Below are 19588 nucleotides of genomic sequence, written 5' to 3'. Positions count from 1 at the left end.
AAATTCAAACACATTAGCCAAGCCATTAATGCTGCCTGAGGTTACACAGCCACCCCCAACTTCAAATCGGTGTGGTTGCTTTCCCCCAAGGCTGAAATTTTTAGCTATATGTAGCCTAAGGAATCACACTGCACTGTTGTTCCAATTTGTGCTATCAATCCTCAATGATTGTTTTGAACAGCTCCAAAGCCCCTGCTATACCAGGACCCCCACAGCAGATACTGAGCGGGGACCATGCCCAGGGCCACAGGCTGAGCAAGCACCTGCTTCTCTGAGTGAGAACGAGACTGATGCAAGGCACTTTTGCACTCTACTGTGCCCATCCAAGACTCAACCATTTGGACCATGGTCATCTTCCATGTGGAGAAAAGGTGTCCAAAAAAGAGGAATGAACCAGGAGGGAAGCTTGACACCAACAAACCAGTTGCTCATAGTCAAAAGCCCACAAATTATAGAGAAATATGCTTCTTGAACAGATGCGTATGCAAAGGTACAGACACAGAAGATGCACAAGAGCCCCAGTCTGAGATTTCGCTGCCGATAATTGATTTCTGTATTTCCTTGCTGCCATATTTCTGCAGTACACGGCCCTGAACTCCGCGAGCCCAAAGACATGTCAAATGCCACCACTCCAAACTTTTTAATTATCAGCCACATTGGAGGAAATGTAGGCGTGAGCTGCTCATTCACTGATACAGCGGATGCTGATAGCCAGGCTGCATCAAGGAGGATGGGTACGGGGAATCTGAAGCATTTCTTCTTTAATCCCGCTGACACTAAAAGGGGCGGGGTGGGGAGCAGGGGGGAGACGCAGAAAAGCTAAAGTATCTGCCTCAATAGGAAAATACCCTGACCTTCCCAGAAACCAAAAACCAGGTTTCCTTGTTGTACTTCTCCATCTTGCAATCAAGCACCCTGGCCTTTCCAGCCAACTTCTGTGACACAACAACTTGCAGAAGGTAGAAAATATAATGTCAAGGAAAATATACGACTGAAAACAAACTTCAAGCAAGCTGCCCAATGCAGCTGGTAGAGGCTGCAGTACCAGAGAGGGGGTCTGCAAAGAGAAGGGAAGGCTTGGTCAACGACTTCAGGAAGAAATTAAACTAACTGGTTGTTTTCCAAAGAGCACAAAGCAAACTATTTGGATAAAGAATAAACCCAAATTCAATTCTTAGCTATTTCAATCTTTATAATACGGATTGTCGAACACAGGTAGTTTTTAAACAAATAAAGCACGCACTCTTTAAATCAACATGTGTCAAAAGGACCCAAAACAATGACAACGACTGTTTTGGAGGATGAAAAGCCCAAGTTCAGCCCCATGACTGGATAACTCTGCAAGATGAGGGACTGAAGGTTGCGGCCCCTGGTTTTGCTTGTCTCTGTACCTCATTTCCCAGCAAAGCAGAAACACACGCTTCCGAGGCATCGCAAATGGCAGTGAGGTCGTGGCCTCCTTCGAGGGCCAGGACGACGCGACCCCCGGCCAGGCCCATCAGCTGCTTCGTCAGGTACCCAAAGCCTGTAACGAGGGAAAAGAGGAAATGCAGGAGAAGGGCAAAGGTTGCGGCTGGAATCAGGCTCCTGGCTAAGGATCAAAGAATTATAGAAAGGAATTACATCATATTAAAAAACCACAAGGGATCTGAAAGGACTCAACGCATAATATAAGCCAGGTTGGATTTTAATACGCTTGCTGCAGAATTCCAGCCATGGTTCCCCGCTGGACTGGCTCAGCCGTGTGCGCTGCGGGATGGATCCGTATCTCCCCCACGAGTGCTTCGCTGGGGTTTATCCCAGGTGAGAGGCACCGCCATCCTCCCTGCCACCCCTCAGTGCCCTGAACTATATATAGCAGCAAATATCTCCTTTGGAAGGAATGAAAGAGTGGAAGGAGGTGACTTTTTGCTCTGCTTTGGAAGATGCAAAGTCAGAGCAGTCATGGGGGAGGCACGGGGGGAGGGACGCAGGAAAGGGGAATCGGTAAAATTGCTGCTGGTGCTTTCAGTTGCGATAGCAGCATCACAGTGCCCCAGAGATATTTGACATCTAGTTCTTAACAGACGTTTCTTCCCATATATAATATGCTATAAAAATTCCTGGGGCACCCAGGACTTTGATCATATGACACACAATACATTTCTACCCTTTAAACAAAACAGAACCAAGCTGCAAGGATTTAAAAAACATGTCCTCAAAGCAACCTTCCCCCTCAAAAAAAAAAAAAAAAATCCAAACAAAAGAAAATCCCGGGCATTTCAACCCTCCATCCACGCTCCCTGCTTTTTGTTTTGCAGTGACCCCTGCGAGCGCCTTTGCAAATTGGCAAATTAACAGCCAGATAAAAAGATTCATGGCTGAGCCCATAATCATTCTGCGAGAGTAGCAGAGCATGGGAAATTCAACAAGAAGGTAAACAAGACCTTCTCATTACAAAGTGTTTCTGGATATCTTAAATAACTTGTCTCTTGTAAATCTATTTCACTTTATTCTTATATAAAGTTTATAGGTTCAGCTACCTTACGAGATTCTGAAGTTCACTATAGAGAGTAAGTTCCCTGGCTGAAGCAAACTCTTAAAAAATGATAATAAAATCCTTTTGCAAGAAAAACTGTCTTCTCGATTGACTTGAATGAAACACTGCCAGATTAACCCAGTATAACCAAGGGGGGAGGGAGGGAAAAACTTCAGTGCATCTCCTGTGCAAAGCAAAACATCACAGATCCGAAGCAAAAGGGGCGTTCTTGTGGACCTGTACAATTGCTTCAAAAGTGGAGGAAAAAAAAAGATTCAGTTTGAATTTTTAATTAGGTATGCTGGAAGAAGAAATGAACTTTTACTAGCATTCAGAGCAGAGTACACTGTTTACATGTGGCACTGCCTCTTTCTACAATTTTGCATTAAAACAAGCATAACTCTAATTCAGCAGCTGTCTTCCACAGAGGTATAACTACAAACAAATTGGTAACTTCCTTACCTAATTTATTTGCACTTGAAACTGAAATATGCAACGCTTCAAGAAAATGAAGGCTTTGGCCAGACCAAAATATATATGGTGCAGTGACAAAACACATGAAAATGCAAAGAAAAAGGCTGAAAAGTTTGCCATTAAAATGAAAGATTTTACCAAAAGGTAAAACCTGTACTTTAGTCCCTAGGACAGCAGCAATTTACACCAGTTTTGGATCTTTGCTCTTGTAAATCCACAACTTACATTTTGCTGATAGATTATATCCTCCAAGAGGTGTGGGATGGCCTTCCACTGCATCAAAACCAGATGACACCAACACAACATCTGGGGCAAATTCATTGGCAATGGGCATTACTACCGTTCTGCAACAGAAATTTAACAATGGCAGACACGTTATTTTGGCTCTTGCACAAATGCAGGAACACTTAAACCATCTTGAACAAACCCGTTATAAAACCTCATACTATTATTCCACAGTGGCGAAGTCCATCTCCTATTTTCTTACAAGGTGTGAGTCTGGCTGGCAGATCACCTTGCCCCACCACACAATACAGTTTTAAAGTCAATCTCATGTTAGTTTTTTCAGTGAGGTCTATGAATTCCTTCATCAACAGCCTCAAGTCTTGACCAGGAAAATAAGTTGCCATACGTTGTGTTTCCCATTTGTGATCATACCTTGCCTTACATACAGGGCATTGACGGGATAAGGAGAAAATAACAGGGCATCTGGCACAGGCTGCAAATCCACCTGGAAAACCTGTCTGACAGCCACCTTGGTTTGTGGCACTTGTCTCAATGTTCTCCTTCTAAATACCTCCTTTAGCCTTTGCAGAATCTGCAAAGCTATTTATTTTTTCCTTGCTGCACTTCTCATTCACCATAATGAAAGGCTGGGGATGTCACATGGGGCAAAAAGCTTTAATATGCAAATATCCCATCCAAATACACTTCTCTAAACTGTGGTTCCCCATCGTCTGACATTTTGTTCACTAAAAAAAAGGACTGAATTGCTTAGCCTCCATGAACTATTGTCTGTTAGGGCCAGTATTTAAATGAAACAAGAGGTCTGTGCCTATGGTTTCTCAGCAAAAGGCCTTTTCCCTCTGGTTTCTCTCTTCAATCTACTCAATTGCTGTTCAAAACCTACACGAGGTTGCAGACATCCCATTTCCCATGTCAAGATGCCAACTAAGCAAAACTGGAAAGCTGAGCAGAGAGCAAGTAGTTGCTTCTTCGTCTAACAGCTCCAGCACAAACACGGCAGAACTGAAATTACAGCAAGGAAAAAAGTCAAAGCAACGGAGCTTCTTAATAAATGTGATGCAGACACCCACAATCTTTTCTGATTGAGAAAACCTGTCGCAAGCACTTTTGGATGAAAGCCTTCTCATGCCTTCAGTTCATGCTGGGGTACCCACACGCATGGGCTTGAAAGTTGTTTTGAATTTTTTGATCGGGCACTGATAACTGCAGGAAATGGTGGAAAAGCAAGGATGTGCATAGAGGGTTGCCCTTTATATAGAGTCGTATTTTCCAGATCATGTTCTTTTCCCATCATAGATGTACCCACTGAATCTTGGATGTATCCCTAGGGCAACCTGACCAATGCCATCCCTTGCTGGTACTGAAGACGACGGTACTTCCCCGTTTCCCCATCCTAGGAACACTGACTGGCAAGGTTAACTTTCTAAAGCACAAAATAAAACTATTCATATACCAAAGCATGAACCGGTAAGCATGTTTACATACATAAGAACTTCACTTTTATTGAGTATAGTTGTTATGTGATGCTCCGAAAAACAGAAGGAGCCCAGAAGGTCTGGTTAGTGCTGAGATGGCTCAAGCGCTATTAAGACACCCATAAAAATTTACATTTCTTGCTACAATGATGTTGAACAGCCACAAGACACCTTCTAGTGTCAGCAACTTGTATGAGCCCCACCACTGACCTGAGCTCACGCCATTTTGCCCTCCGCAGAGTTTATTTTTAATGGACATACTTCCAGTGCTGGTCAAAGCCATCAAGCAGTTTCCATTGCCACCGCTGAGCAGAGCCCCTGCAGGCAGGGATGCCAGGCATATCGCAGGTCTGGTCAAGGCACTTCAGACACCATGTAGTCCAAAAAACAGCCTTCTAGCTTTAATTTTTTGCCAACTAATTGCCGCAGTAACCTAACAGCCTCCTGCAATCTTCCTGCCTGCCAGTCTCTGCACACAGACATGGAAACCTACACAAAAAGGATTTTATTTTCTTTTAATTCTTACAAAACCCAAAAGAGGAATTTGAATTTTTTCCTCAAACGACATGATTGCCATATACATTTTGTCCTCAGGGAGATTATTACGTAAGAAAGACAAAATAGCAGTTTCTGCTGATGACTTTACAGTCAACAAAAATCTGTTTAGTGAAACCCACAGACGTTTTAAGTAGAAACCTCCTCCTTCACAAAGGACTAAAGCAGCAGTTTCGAAGCAAGTGCACATGGCAGAGGTTTTTTGGTTTTTTTTTTTCCTGAGCTTTGAAGTACTGCTGAGCTCTTTAATTTCTAACTGAAGGAAAACTGCTAAAATCATCAGATTTCTGTGCCCCCCCGTTACTATGGGAGCTGCTATGGGAGCTGCCAGTACCTCAACTGATGTGTGGGATCACCCTAAGGTGGTCGCAGAGCAAGCCCAAACCTGCACCCCCACGCTGTGTGCATGGTCTGTCACCACTGAGCAACCCACACAACCCTGAATCGGTAACGTTTTGTTGGCCATGGGACAGCTCATCTGGCTGATGCCCAAGCACCAAGGCACAGAGACAGCTGGCGAGCAGCGCGGTGGTGCTGGTGATGCTTGGCTGAAGGTCCCCGTGCAGTGACAGCGGTTCAAAGATACCCTCTAGCGGCACAGCCAGCACACAGGCAGCACCGAGAGTTAACTGTGAACCCTGTCTGTATAAATTTCAGAAGAGAAAAAGCAGCAGTTGCTCTTTAAAAGTAAATCAATCGGTATTTGACAACAGTTAGAAGAAGCCGTTTTGAGGATATCCAGAGTTTTCTCCAGTGCAGGACGGGGTGACCTTACAGCGGCAACTGGTTACCCCAGCAAGTATCTTCATTTCTAGAGCAACTATTAGTGGTGCTCTGTATGCACAGTGATTTTTTTATCAGGTCCCTCAGATTTTAAGAAACATGTCACAGGTCCCCTCAATCCCCCGTCCAAGAGGAGCTGGGAGGACAGACAGTCTGTGCCCGTGGGATGGGTGCTGCATGCCCGTCCTGGGCAGAGGCTGCCTGGGAACTGTGCATGTTCAGGGGCGGCCAGAGAAGTGCAAGATGACAGGGTGTCAGAATAAATAAGCTAATGATACTTTTGGTACCTTGACCATCACAAGCCCATTCAAACGCAAGAGCACTCTCAAATCCAGACTTGAACTCTTCCCTTCGCCTGTGACTCCTACCCAGACTCTCCTGGGCTGCTCTTTCTTCTGACTTTCTCCTAATTCTAGTATTACACCAGTACTCAAAAGCTGCAGTCCCAGCTCTATTTGATGCTTGCCACGTATGTAAGCAGCCGTATCTTTGGCCATAGAACTTGACCCTGGAGAGCCAAAGCCCTCCTGCCTCTCAGCACTCCCTCCCTCGTTCTTCCCTTTTTAATTGTTAAAAAAAAAAAAAAAAAAAAAAGAAAAAAAAAAAAGAAAAGAAAAGAAAACAGGCTCACATGAAAATTTAAGATGCAAGCAAACGAACCACTTTCAAACAATGTATTTCTGAGATTTCATCTGTGGGCAGTGTTTCAGGCACATCTAACCCAGTCTTTCGGTTTTTAATTTTTTCTTGTGCACAGATGAAAACAGCCTCTTCACTCAGATCCAGCACAGTAAAGCTAAGTCCCCAAGAGAAAGCAACAATTAAACTGCAAACAAACCCATGGCTTTGCCCTGGTGATGGAACCATAAAAAAAAGCCAGAAATTTGAATTACTATCAAGAAGGTGAGCAGTTTTGTCTGGAAATGGGTCTTTTAACTAATGGCTAAGGTGGCTGTAGAGTTATTCACCAAGGAATGAAAGGATTCGTAATGCAATATTCATTCAAGCCAGGTAGAATTTTTTAAAATACAAGGGTTAGCTTTACATTTCCTAAATTTTAGAAGGTTGTTTTGCTTGCTTAAAATAAAGTAAATCCTTTCATTTGACTCTAATTATAGCCAAGCTGAACAGCTACGCATTAGTGAATACTGATGACTGCAAACAGTAAAAACTACTGATTGTGTTCTGCAATCATTTAGAGGAGAAAAAAAATATATCTATTTTCTAGAAGACGGAATAATTTTTAGTCTGTTACTAGTCAATTCACGAATTAACTGCCTAATAAATGACAGGCAGATTAAACAATCCTACAGAGGATTTTTTTTAAATGCTCAATTGCAGCAAGCAAATCAGTGAAAACTTAGAAGGCTGAGCACTTTTTTCAGAGACTCTTTTTCCCACTGTTAGAGATAGAGAGAGATATCAAAATGTTATCCGCTGCTCCTAAGGCTAATCAGCCTCCTGAAGACTCCAGTCTTTGTTTCTTCAAGCAGCTATCTCCACGGTCATTTACTATGTCGAAAGGGATTAGGAGTTTGGGGACGAAATGAGCACCGGGAGAGCATGAAATCTAAAATACAGAAACAACCGTTCCAAGGCAAAACATCATCAACTTCCCCCTGCGCTTACTCACTCCTGAAATAGTTTATGGATCGAAGGAAAAAACAAAATCTCCCCCCAAATTGGCTCCTGAACTCATTTAACGCTTTTCGAGAAAGGCAGGAGGAGGGACATTTCAAATGCAGTCCTGGCTTTTGCTTCTGGTTTAGGTGTTTTAAATAAAAATAAAACTAACATGGAATCAAGCTTATATGGAATTATAATTGTGGAGGAGACATCAGGGTAGGGAAAAAAAATTGTACGAGACAACACAACTGCTAGAATCATCAAGAAAACTTTCTTACAGTACATTCAAAGGAAAACTCCTATGGATAATACACTTTAATTTCACTAAGTAACTGCTGTTCTCGTGTAATAAGGAACTAGCTGCAGTCTTTGCATTTTTTCTGCAGGTCTCTTAGCTGGGTTTCCACACTCTGCTTTTGAAAACGTCATGAGGATTTATAGAAGCAAACATGATTTCTGCTTGTATAACAAGTTAGGGAACAACAGACTGATAAAAAAAACCCGCCGAATTTTACAACCATTTGTTTCTATAACTACGGAATAACAGCGACGAATACCAATAACATTTTGATGAGTTAAGGACTTTTAAAATTATATGCCCTGCATTTTTCACATTAGAGTTTAATACATTTCTGCCTAATCTGTGAAATCTGTATTGCCCACATACTTTGGCGGTGAGTTCAGCCATGGGACCTTCGCCCAGCAAACGGTCAGCTAAATTATAATGTCATGCTGTCTCGGGCAGGCAGAGCCGCCGCTACGATGGGGTGGAGGAGCGCCAAGCTCGCAGCAAAATCCCCAAATCCCTTCTGCACATCTTATTAGCGACCAGGGTGACTCCACCCTGCTCCCCCCCCCCCGAAAAAAATACAGCAACCATGATATCACCCCAACCTCAAGATGGGGCAGCCGGGGATTTCAGCCCTTGGTTATGAAGATAATAAGTGACAAAGTGCATGGCAAGGCTGCTCTCCGCTTTGCATTTTTAACTCTTGTTCTCACTTTTGAAACGGCTCGGTGGTATTAATAAACATTAAGAGGTCAGGCTATCCAGTCCAACCCAATGCTGCAGTGCAAGCAGGGGGAAGCCAATATGCATAGAAAAAAAGTTCAGTCGAAAAATCATTGATGCAAGTTACCGTCCTTTCTTCGGAAAGAGTAAAACAACACTGAAACAGGTTTTCAGTGTGAGGATGATAGGTTTCATTAGGATTTATTTATTCACTCATCAGAAGACTAATTTATGAGGACAATCATCTCAGTTATTATTTCATTAGAGCAGATGCTTTTATCAAATCCATGCACCAGCTCATCCTGAAACAGAACAAAAAAATACGAAAATCATGTTGCTTATTTTTCTTCTGCTGTTTTATGTAGAAAGAGGGCTTTCTTCCCTAAAAACAGACAAGCATGCGAGGAGTTAAGGCTTAGGGGGAAAAAAAAAAAAAAGAAAAAAAAGAAGAAAAAGTATATCAGTATCTTTGCCTAGCTCAAAGGATTTCCACTGATTCCTCTGCAGACTTCAAAGCTTCACAGTTTGGCATTTGGACTGGTTTGAATTAAAGCTCAGTTCTCCACTGTGACTTTCCAAGTTCATGGTGAAAATGCCTGCTGCTTCTGGAGTTCATTATGGCCAATTTTCTTATCTTTTCTTCATCTTAGGTTTGATCCCCGGCAAATGCAACGTGGCATTCGATGGGGTGGAATAACAAGGTGCTGCCTTGAAGGCATGCATTGTCTCAAGGGGCTAACGTAAGAAAAGAAGGGAAAAAAAAAAAAAAAAAGGATATATGACCTATTCCCTTCACTTTCTAACTCTTGGGGGACTATAAATTGCAAACTTCAAAGCATTATTTTACATTAAAATCAATAGAAAGATTCGGGGGGGGGGGAATGTTTTTCAAAGAAGCTGGTTAAGATTTAAAAAGGTCACTTGATAATGTATTATCATGACCAAACTTGGCATAAGATTAAAAAAAAGCTTCCAATTTAACTTATTGACTGAAGGTGTGCACATGGGGCAGACTACAGAAGGTGCTACCTAGGAGGATGAGTCACAATGTCCCAAAACCCCAGCAAAATAAGGGCTGTGACTAGCTCCAAAATATCTTCCCCAAATAGCTGCTGCAGTCTCCGGGCAAAAAGACACCAGTGCCTATTAAGCAATGGCTGGCAAAGGTCTTACTGTGCAGACTGAGCAATTTTCCAGGAGCCTTGAAACTCAATTAATATTTAATAGCAAGTATGTCACTCTATCACAAGCTACAGGTTCTCTTTATAACGAAGCAATCAGTCTTGTTGACTACTGGGATAAACAGACTTCCACTTTGGAGGAAAGTGCTGCTTTCCTGTAACAGGAATAAAACATTGAGACAAATGACAGTTATTTGACTAGATGTTATTTTAAATTGTATACATTCTTTGAAGGCTTTTTAATGGCAGGCTGAAGAGTAAAAGCTCTTTTTGCTCAGTATAACGGAATACAAATATGCGCACAGGGAAGAACAGCAAATAATGCTCCCAGATTTAATGCTATTCCATGAATGCGATATTCCATCTGCCTGTCGCCAGAAACGCGCATCCCATGTTTTGGCAAGCGTGTGTCTCCCTGAATTTATGCGGGGTGGTCGCCAGAAGTGCACTAAATCTGGTTTGAGGACAGAAAACCACTTCAACCCATAATTATTAAAAAAGATGCCAGTTGAAGAGGATGGACCCACAGCACGGGGGAGGCAGGGGGAGGAGAAGGACAGTCTCTAAGAAAAATACAGCCTATGTATCTGGCAGGTCAGAGAATTATATTCATTCTCCTGGAAAGAGTATCAGAAAGGAAAGTGTGGTCTCACACTGACCTCTATTCACTACTACATTACTTACAAGTTCTCCTCTACTCAGGGATCCGCCTTTGTTTCATCTTGTTATTCTGTTGCTTCTATAGTTAATTTTCACTAATTTTCTCGTTCTCTGCAACTCTGGGAGACAAATGCATCACTCCAGGCTTGCAGCAAGTCCCCAAAACACCAATGACATACAATCGCCCTGTTGGGGTATTCTGCCCATTAGCTGCTCAGAGCAGCATGATGGTCAACCCATACTCTTGCAGTGCTCCTGTAGTGACGCTGCTCAGAGAGACCACGACCTAGGCGTGCATGACCGTAGATCAGCTAACGTGTGTTTTGCTTCACACATCTCTTCTGATGATGCTGATATGAGGAGGAAATTAAGGATCAGATCAAACGATTCCCTGCAGATACCGCCCTGTGATCCTCAGGTATCATATGCTTTGGTGAGCAGGACAATAAGACCAGCAAGACATGAACAAGTGAGTCAACAAGTGGCTTCATCCCCTGCTCCATTTGGAGACTCAAATGATGCCAGTTTTTTGGAGCATGCTTGAATATGTTTGTACAATCCAGCACAGAGGTTTATATCTGGCTTTACTATTACTGCTAATCAAGGAGGATATCCCAGCAACACATTAATTCAACTCCACAGCTTTGCTTGCCTTCATTCACACTCTGACAGTGAGTGATGAGTAACACTTAAGAGATGGTTGTATTTTTATTCATAACACACAATATGCTGCTTCTGAGGAGAAACCAGAAACCAGTAAGATAAGCACAAACCAACAGTTCAGTTGTTGAAATTTCCAGTTGGCTGGAACAGGCATATTCGATATCTTGTGTGAATAAAATCTAAAGCTTATCAAAAGAAGCCCACGTCCCTTTGCTAGGTACACTTGTGAGCGAGGTGTGGTATGAGTTGTGAGCAGAGCTCTTGCAGGGGAGGGACTGCATGGCCAACTTGCCCAGAAGTTGGGTACCATCATCTGCAGCACAGTAATGTGTCTCAAGCCTTGGGGCAGCTGTACTCTCAAGTTTCAACTCATGATGACTTGTTAAAAAGTTTTTCTGGGTTCCCCTCCCCATCCAAGTGGGTTTACCCATAGAAATACTCACCCCAAAGAGGTAAAAAGATTTTTAGCCAAAACCAGAAGAGCTTATTCATATCAGTTGACATTTTACATTCATGCAACAATCAGTGCTGAGCAGTGAGTATGTCAATCCCCTAACGTCACAGACACGCTTCTTATGGCCAGAAATATCCTACTTAATTCAGCTTTATTTTTATTATGGTACTCAAAAAGTAACTGCAACTAGATGTAAATCTTGTATTTCTAAACTTCGCAAGAGAGAAACTCAAGATTGAGGAGGACAGCACAAGGAAAAAGAAACCCAGTTTAGGTAAAAACTATGTTTGTAAGAGGAAAACTTCAATATTACCTGAAAGCAGTTAAGTATTCTGTGTCTCCCATTGGTGGATCAAGGCCACCAGTAAAGGCCATGTTAACATTGAAACCAACTCCTGCTCCTGTGCCAACCTGAAAAAGGGAGATGGTACTCTTAATTACACATACGGAAACTGCGAACTCTGGCAACACATCTCTGCTGTCTTAATATTCTTCCAGTTGAATATGGATTTTGATTCAACAGCTTGGTGGTAGTGAGGTTAATTTTTCCCTCTAAAGCAACCTGTCCCCAAAACAAGAGTGAAAGTAAAGCTCCTTCATGCTCTGATCTTTACGGGAGCTGTAGACCAGCGGTATTTGACTGATGCTCACCCCGAAACCACCTCATAATCAACTGGATCCTCTTCCTCTTTTGCAGGAGAGTGTGTTACATGCAATACCTTTCCTTAATTTGTTTTCAGTTTTATTCAGAAGCATATTTTATATTTCATTACAGTTGCAACAGGGGGAAAAAACCCACAGTTTTAATCAGAGCGAGCTCCCCCTCTGCTGGGGAAAAATACGATTCACAGAGAAGAAATTTTCGCTGCTTGTGGGACATGTGGGTGGTAAATACAAGTACATCCCCATCCTTGCATGTACTGCAAACGTTCCCATCTGCACTGACTGCAAATACCTGAGGGGAAAACCGAAAAATAAACCAGGGTTTTCTAGTAATTTGTTTGCCAAGAAGCAGGGCCATGTTTTCTGCATTCATATTGAAACCCAAAAGCCTGTGTTCAGTCCCTTCATCAAGCAGGGACCTCGTAGCTGCCTGAGCGCAGTGGCTGTGAGCGTGGGCTGCAGGTCCTTGGGGACAGCAAGGGAGCCGGGCAGTATCTGCTGCCACCAGCCATTGGCAGCTCTGCACAGGGCTCTGAGCTCCTACACACAGAGTTTGGTTTTTGTGTTTTTGTGGTTTGTTTTTTTTTTTTCAGTCTCTGCATATGAAAAAAAATCCAAAATTAATGTGCTATACAATACACAGCCAGATAATTCAGGCTAGATAAAGCTGCAGGGCTTTTATTGCACATTCTTCCTTGTATTAGTGCAAATACTGCTGGTAGAAAAACACAGTAGGTTCATCCATCCACAGTGGGTTATTTATCCATCTGTGGCTTTAATTGAATTTCCTTTGTATTCTTTGTTTTACTAGGTCTGGAATGACACATCTAAAAATTACTATAAATGGTAAATATGAAGTGGATAGTCTAGTGTTTCCTTACAATACTAGATATTTTGTAAACCAGATTACTAGATTATTAAAAGGTCAGCAAAAAAAGTAGGTCTGAGACTTTTGCATATCCTGAAGCAGAAATTAAGCCTGATGTAAAGGGCTGCTGTTTATTTACTACAACAGTAGCGCACAACAGGGCAATGAAACAGTATCACATTACGTTTAAGTTTCTTTAGAAACCAAAATGGCAACATAGATGTTTGATGAACAGGAAAATGTAAAATTGACAGGGTAAGAACTCTAGGAGTTTTCAGATGAAATCTGGAGTGCTCAGAGTACGCAAAACTAAGTATTTCATATAATTTCCCTTTGATAAATCACTCTGGAAAGACAATATTTCCTAGAGGGAAAAGAAGGATGCAATGCATGTAGGAGTATCCATCCAGAGTTTAGGGAGAAAGGGCTCCCACCTCTGTTGGCCTGGCCCTTCTGCAGGAGGCTCTGAGGCCACCACCAGGAACTGGTCCAGCAGCATCAGTGACTGATGCTCATATCCCACTGTCGGGGCTGTGCAATGTGAACGCAACGGTGGCAGTGAGCGATGCCTCAGCAGGGCTAGGAGAAGGGGGGATGCATGTGCTCCAAGGCTGTGTCAGTAAACCCAAGCGCCGGTGGCACAGCCACAGACATGCTGTTCCTCCTGCATCTAAGAAACAACTTATATCTATAAAGGGGAACTCTTGAAAAGTACATGGAGTGCTGGGACAGCTGGCAAAGGGCTCCTCTGGAACAGGCTCTCCCATAAGGGCTGGGGAGCCTAATTGCATTAACTCATTTTCTGCTCTTTAGCCAAGGCACACGCTTTCTGGCCAGCTTGCGGGGCAGGACACAATGCCCACAGCTGTTAGGACTTGGACGAGAAGGCACCAAATGCACAAACCCGGGCAGTGTGCTCCCAAAGGGGCACTAACAAGCATGAGTGTGGGAGCGATGGCAGGAGCTTCTCTCCAAGTCTTGCCTGGGAGGCTCCATGAGATTTTGGGGGGCACATGAATCACAGCCCCAAGAAGGTCTTACCAGACACGGATGGATGCTATGCCGATCTATTCTCTTACCTCATCGGGAGCACCACTGCCTGGAAAGAAGTTCCCATCATCATAGCGATGTAGTGAAATATAAAGAACATTAGGATCATTGTAGAAAGCTTGCTGAGTACCATTCCCATGGTGAACATCCTTCGGGGACAGAGATTGCATTATGAGAGGGAGGTTAGTACCGTAGTAAAAATGCAGATTAAAGCCATCAGCTTGGGATTTGAAGGAATTTTCTTTGCTGTTGTGCTTCATTTTCTGCACTTCTCTGATCTAGCTGTAGCAGTTTATTGCAAATGAGAGTAACCTGCTTTGCACAGCTGGCTTCAGGTTACACTCCTTTTTTAACACATGGGATAAATGGGCATAAACACAATCTCAAGCATATATCAAAACTGAGGACAGGATCAATTTACTTGGATGGAGAGAAGTGGATTCATACCCAGTCTTGGAGGATGAAGAGACTATATTAGTTACCCCAAATCTGCATCTTTAATCGGTCTGTGGGGTGACCACTGATACAAATGCCCAGCAAAGTTGTGTTGGACCCAACAAGGTTAAACAACACAAACTCATTACCCAGATCTCCTACTGCATTGCTACTCAGTGCAGAAACACAGGATGGGTATTCAAAATGCCCCTTTCTGACATGAAAAACAGTTGGTGGGAAGTGAGGAAAAGGATGTCCATCCAGTAGGTCAAAAAGACAAATAAATACATTTTGACTTGTGGGTCTAGCCCATGGGAAATTTGTGGCAATCTAATCAAAACTCTTGGATGATGCCCAGCAACTCAAATGCCTTCACAGCCACATAAATACATTTTTAAATCTATAAAAATCAATCAGGCACATTTTTAAATCTATACATCGCCATAGCAAAATCCCAAAAAAGCTCTTTCTCAAATCCGCTGTGCTGTGTGCAGAGTATTCACTGTCTTATTGCAATTTAAGAGATCGCTTTTGACTGCCTGCCCACTCGCACAGAGTGCTGCGCTGGACCAGAGGCAGGACACTGAGACCATCCAGACTGATGGTCAAGCCGTGCCAGATAGCCTGTCCCTCTCAGTAACCGGTCCTCACATCTTGAAAAGAAAACTGGGATGGATTGTAACACTTAAGGTCAAAAACCTTCAGAAAAAAATAACGAAAACTCAGCACTGTTTGCAGTTACCCATCCTTGAGACTGTGTTATGGGCTTGTTTTAGAAAGCAACTGCTTCTTAATTACAATTTTATTCTGAAAACTATGGACCCTTTAAGAAATATTTCTTTTATTAAAAACACTTTAATGAAAAAAACAACCAACCAACCAACCAAACAAAAACTTTAAAAAACAAATTTTGGCTTGCAGACCACAGGCAACATTTTTTTCACTGACTTACAAAGCCAGGGTTGCCCTTGCAAGAAAAAAAAAAAAAAAACAGAAAAATTTCCAACTGCTCTCCTGAAGGGTAAGAACCAGCATTTACTCACCCAGTCCACTATAAGGATTTTGCTAACGTTCAGTCTTTGCTGAAGCAGCTTAGCTGCGATTGCCACGGAGTTAAAATAGCAGAAACCCCTGGAGGTGATGAGAGGGGGGAGAAAAGAGAAAAAGGAAAGGTGTTAATTATAGTTTTCCTTGGTCCCAATGCATCAGTCATTTAGATATAACACAGTAGGAAGACATTTCTTCTGCTTTCGCTCTTCTTTCCTCCCTGGAAGATGCACATGTGCTCAATTAGAAACACAAAATAGCCACGCAGCAGCAGGTGTCTCGCAATCTCTCTGGAAATGGGGAACATTTCACACTTGTCCAAACCCACTGCAATGAGATGCTGCTGGGTGCCAGCTGTCCATGGGACCATCAGCGCTGCATGTGAAGGAAGGGGACAGGAGCGGATAAGGAGAGGATGCAGTGAGAGGGAAAGGAAGGGAAAGGACCCAGGGCTGGAACACTACAGTGCATCAGCTGGAAGGGAGCAGACATGCTCAGAGAGGCCTCAATATGTTGGGTTGAGGGGAGCTCAACAGCAAGAACTCATCTGCTATTGACTAACCTCACTGACTAACCTGGTCTCCTTCTACAACAAGGTGACCCGCTTAGTGGATGAGGGAAAGGCTGTGGGTGTTGTCTCCTGGACTTTAGTAAAGCCTTTGACACCATTTCCCATAGCATTCTCCTGGAGAAACTGGCTGCTCACGGCTTGGACAGGTGTACTCTTTGCTGGGTAAAAACCTGTCTGGATGACAGCTGGGCCCAAAGAGTTGTGGTGAATGGAGTTAAATCCAGCTGGCGGCCGATCACAAGCAGTGTTCCCCAGGGCTCAGTACTGGGGCCAGTTCCATTTAATATCTTTATCAGTGACCTGGGTGAGGGGATCGAGTGCACCCTCAGTAAGGTTGCAGACAACACCAAGTTGGGCAGGAATGTTGATCTCCTGGAGGGTAGGAAGGCCCTACAGAGGGACTTGGACAGGCTGGATCGATGGGCTGAGGCCAACTGTATGAGGTTCAACAAGGCTAAGTGCTGGGTCCTGCAGTTGGGTCACAACAACCCCATGCAACACTACAGAATGCAACGTTACCCCCCAGAAGAGGATCTGGGGGTGTTGGTGGACAGCCAGCTGAATATTAGCCAGCAATGTGCCCAGGTGGCCAAGAAGGCCAACAGCATTCTGGCTTGTATTAGAAATAGTGTGGCCAGCAGGACTAGGGAAGGGATCGTCCGCCCATACTTGGCACTGCTGCACCTCGAGTACTGTGTTCAGTTTTGGGCCCCTGACTACAAGAAGGACATCGAGGTGCTGGAGCATGTCCAAAGAAGGGCAACGAAGCTGGTGAAGGGTCTAGAGAAAAGTCTTATGACGAGCAGCTGAGGGAGCTGGGGTTGTTTAGCCTGGAGAAGAGGAGTCTGAGGGGAGACCTTATTGCTCTCTACAACTACCTGAAAGGAGGCTGTAGCGAGGTGGGGGTCGGTCTCTTCTCCCAAGTAACAAGCGATAGGACAAGAGGAAAAGGCCTCAAGCTGTGCCAGGGGAAGTTTAGGCTGGATATTAGGAAAAATTTCTTCACCAGAAGTGTTATCAAGCACTGGAACAGGCTGCCCAAGGAAGTGGTTGAGTCTCCATCCCTGGAGGTATTTAAAAGACTGGTAGATGTGGTGCTTAGGGACATGGTTTAGTGGTGGACTTGGCAGTGCTAGGTTAATGGTTGGACTTGATGATCTTAAAGGTCTTTTCCAACCTAAATGATTCTATCATTCTATCTCCCACCAAAGAGTGCTGAAGCACCCAAGACATGAAACCTCAGCACACATTAAGCCAGATACACAAAGCCAACATGATTTATGCATGGGACCCTGATTTGGAAACAGTCTGATGGCAAAACCCCTGCTATATTAAATCACATGCAAGATGCCCGACTTCAGCTTTTGCTTTGCGAAGCCTTCCCACTCTGACACTCTCCTAATGAAGTATTGTGACCCCAGGACACAGTTAAGTTTGCTATTACTACTATTAGTTGCGTACCCTTGCTTTCCTCACATTGGATGAGCCATCAACATTCAATTTAAAACAATTCACAAGAGTAAAGCAAATAAAAGCATCAGTGCTTTTTCAAAGCATGACTTTAATGCTGATTCCTGCTAAAAAATACCCACCCGGAACCACTAAGCAGGATTTTGCCCTCTTCCAGAGAATTACTGGGACCTTTGAATACAAGACTGTCTTGCATATCAATAAGCAAGAAATTCTGCAATATTAAACTAACAACCTTTCTAATTTCCAGCTGCTGATCACAGAACAGACGAACACTGAAGCAAGCTGATAAAGCACATATGCATACTTACATGGGTGTGCTCTCTTCTGCGTGGTGACCTGGAGGCCGAACAACAGCAAATCCATTCTAAACACAAAAAATTAGAAAACGAAGAAGTGAGACAGAAAGGAAGGTTTATTGCACAAAGACGGATGCAGAGGTTGCAGCCAGAAGCGTTAATTCTGCTTTGGAACTATGTAGTTGTTCTCGATGGTTTTCTCACAAGACCATAGCAGTAGATGATGCTCTCCCTTGTTTTGGAGGGGAAAAAAAGTTCACATGAATTTTATGGAAACTGGTTGGTACAGCATTTCCTTCCATTCAGGGTAAAAAAAATATTCTGCATGAGGTCACTGAAACAGCAAACGGGCTGGCCCAGCTGAAGTCAAGAGCAAGACCCTCAGATAACACTGGAATAGTGATTTCATTTGCTGCTCTGGTTTCTTTCTTCTTTTAATCGGTGCGTAAGAACATTCACCAGGAGTCTGTTGTTCACTTGCTGATATCCTCAAAGATTTTTATGACTAAAGCCAGATGGTGCCATTAAAATGAAGCTAACTGGACCTCCTGCATAACACAGCCCTGAGCAGAGTCCTGTACAGAGCCTATATCAAAGCCAAGTGTTATTTTCATACCAACCTTCAGTTCTCCCGTGGCTACTTTGAAAACGAGCTCAATGACACAGCCCACGGCCAGGCGAGCGGCACCGGACGAGTGAACTTCATTCCAAATTGTGTCACTGTCGACCTAATAGAGACACATAGGAATCAGGCTTAGGAGCAATGAGGAGAGCCAGGAAAGAGACCTGTGTTTTATAAGGAAGTTATTCATAGGCATTAAATGACTAAATGCATTAAATGCTTTAAATGCATTACATTTAAATGCATTCATTTTAAATGCATTAAATTGCAGAGCTGGCAGTACGAGGGCTGGAACCCCACCGATGACTGTAACATCACCGCTACCGAGTGTCCATCCAACCAAACGACACTCAAGAGATAAACATTTGCAACAGCTCTGCAATGCTAAAGGGTCAGTGCCACAACAGCGGAGCAAATTCAGCATCTCAAGCACTGTAAATTTGCAGGTGTCTCCTACTAATACACCTACCAACACCCTGGTATCAGTATTTCTCTTTAATTGCTGGAGGAAACTGATCCTAGATGAAATAAGAAGGTTTACAAAATCATTTAATGATTCTATAAAATAATAATAATAAAAAAAACCATGATAAAGAAGGATGTTTAATAATAGACATTTAAAGGATGCCTGCCCAGGACTGCCAGGGTAAGGTTACGCTGACAGCAGCTTCCCTGGGGAACCATAAGATCAACGCTGTCTCATCAAAGCTAACAACAGACCTTCAACATCTAGCTGTTGACTGGAGACATTTACTTCAACGCTAAATATCTGACAGGACCAGCATCCTCTATATTTTCCCCCTGAAAATGTGCAAATAGGCCAAAGGCAAGGCAAGGCATTCTGCAGACATCCCCGTGTCATTATTATATGAGATCACGACCTAATTTAAACAAAAAGCGAGAAGCATTTGCTTTT

General features: G+C 43.2%; 1 protein-coding gene across 14 annotated transcripts in view; it reads right to left on the bottom strand.

Annotated features, from left to right (window-relative positions):
* Positions 1 to 19588, bottom strand: part of HDAC4 (histone deacetylase 4) — a 269534-nt gene that overhangs the window by 13742 nt on the left and 236204 nt on the right. For all 14 annotated transcript variants that reach the window (XM_087731761.1, XM_087731766.1, XM_087731763.1 and 11 more), the window contains 7 exons: positions 18671 to 18778; positions 18063 to 18118; positions 15707 to 15794; positions 14258 to 14377; positions 11961 to 12058; positions 3218 to 3336; positions 1392 to 1525 (listed from right to left, as the gene is read on the bottom strand). In XM_087731761.1, the coding sequence (XP_087587887.1) occupies positions 1392 to 1525; positions 3218 to 3336; positions 11961 to 12058; positions 14258 to 14377; positions 15707 to 15794; positions 18063 to 18118; positions 18671 to 18778 (723 nt within the window). The remainder of the gene's footprint in view (positions 1 to 1391; positions 1526 to 3217; positions 3337 to 11960; positions 12059 to 14257; positions 14378 to 15706; positions 15795 to 18062; positions 18119 to 18670; positions 18779 to 19588) is intronic.

Source organism: Nipponia nippon, unplaced genomic scaffold, assembly GCF_047370975.1.
Source record: "Nipponia nippon isolate SJK-2023a ecotype South Korea unplaced genomic scaffold, ASM4737097v1 scaffold_5, whole genome shotgun sequence".
Taxonomy (NCBI): Eukaryota; Metazoa; Chordata; class Aves; order Pelecaniformes; family Threskiornithidae; genus Nipponia; species Nipponia nippon.
The sequence above is the reverse complement of the archived record's forward strand: the minus strand, read 5'-3'. Positions and strand labels throughout refer to the sequence as shown.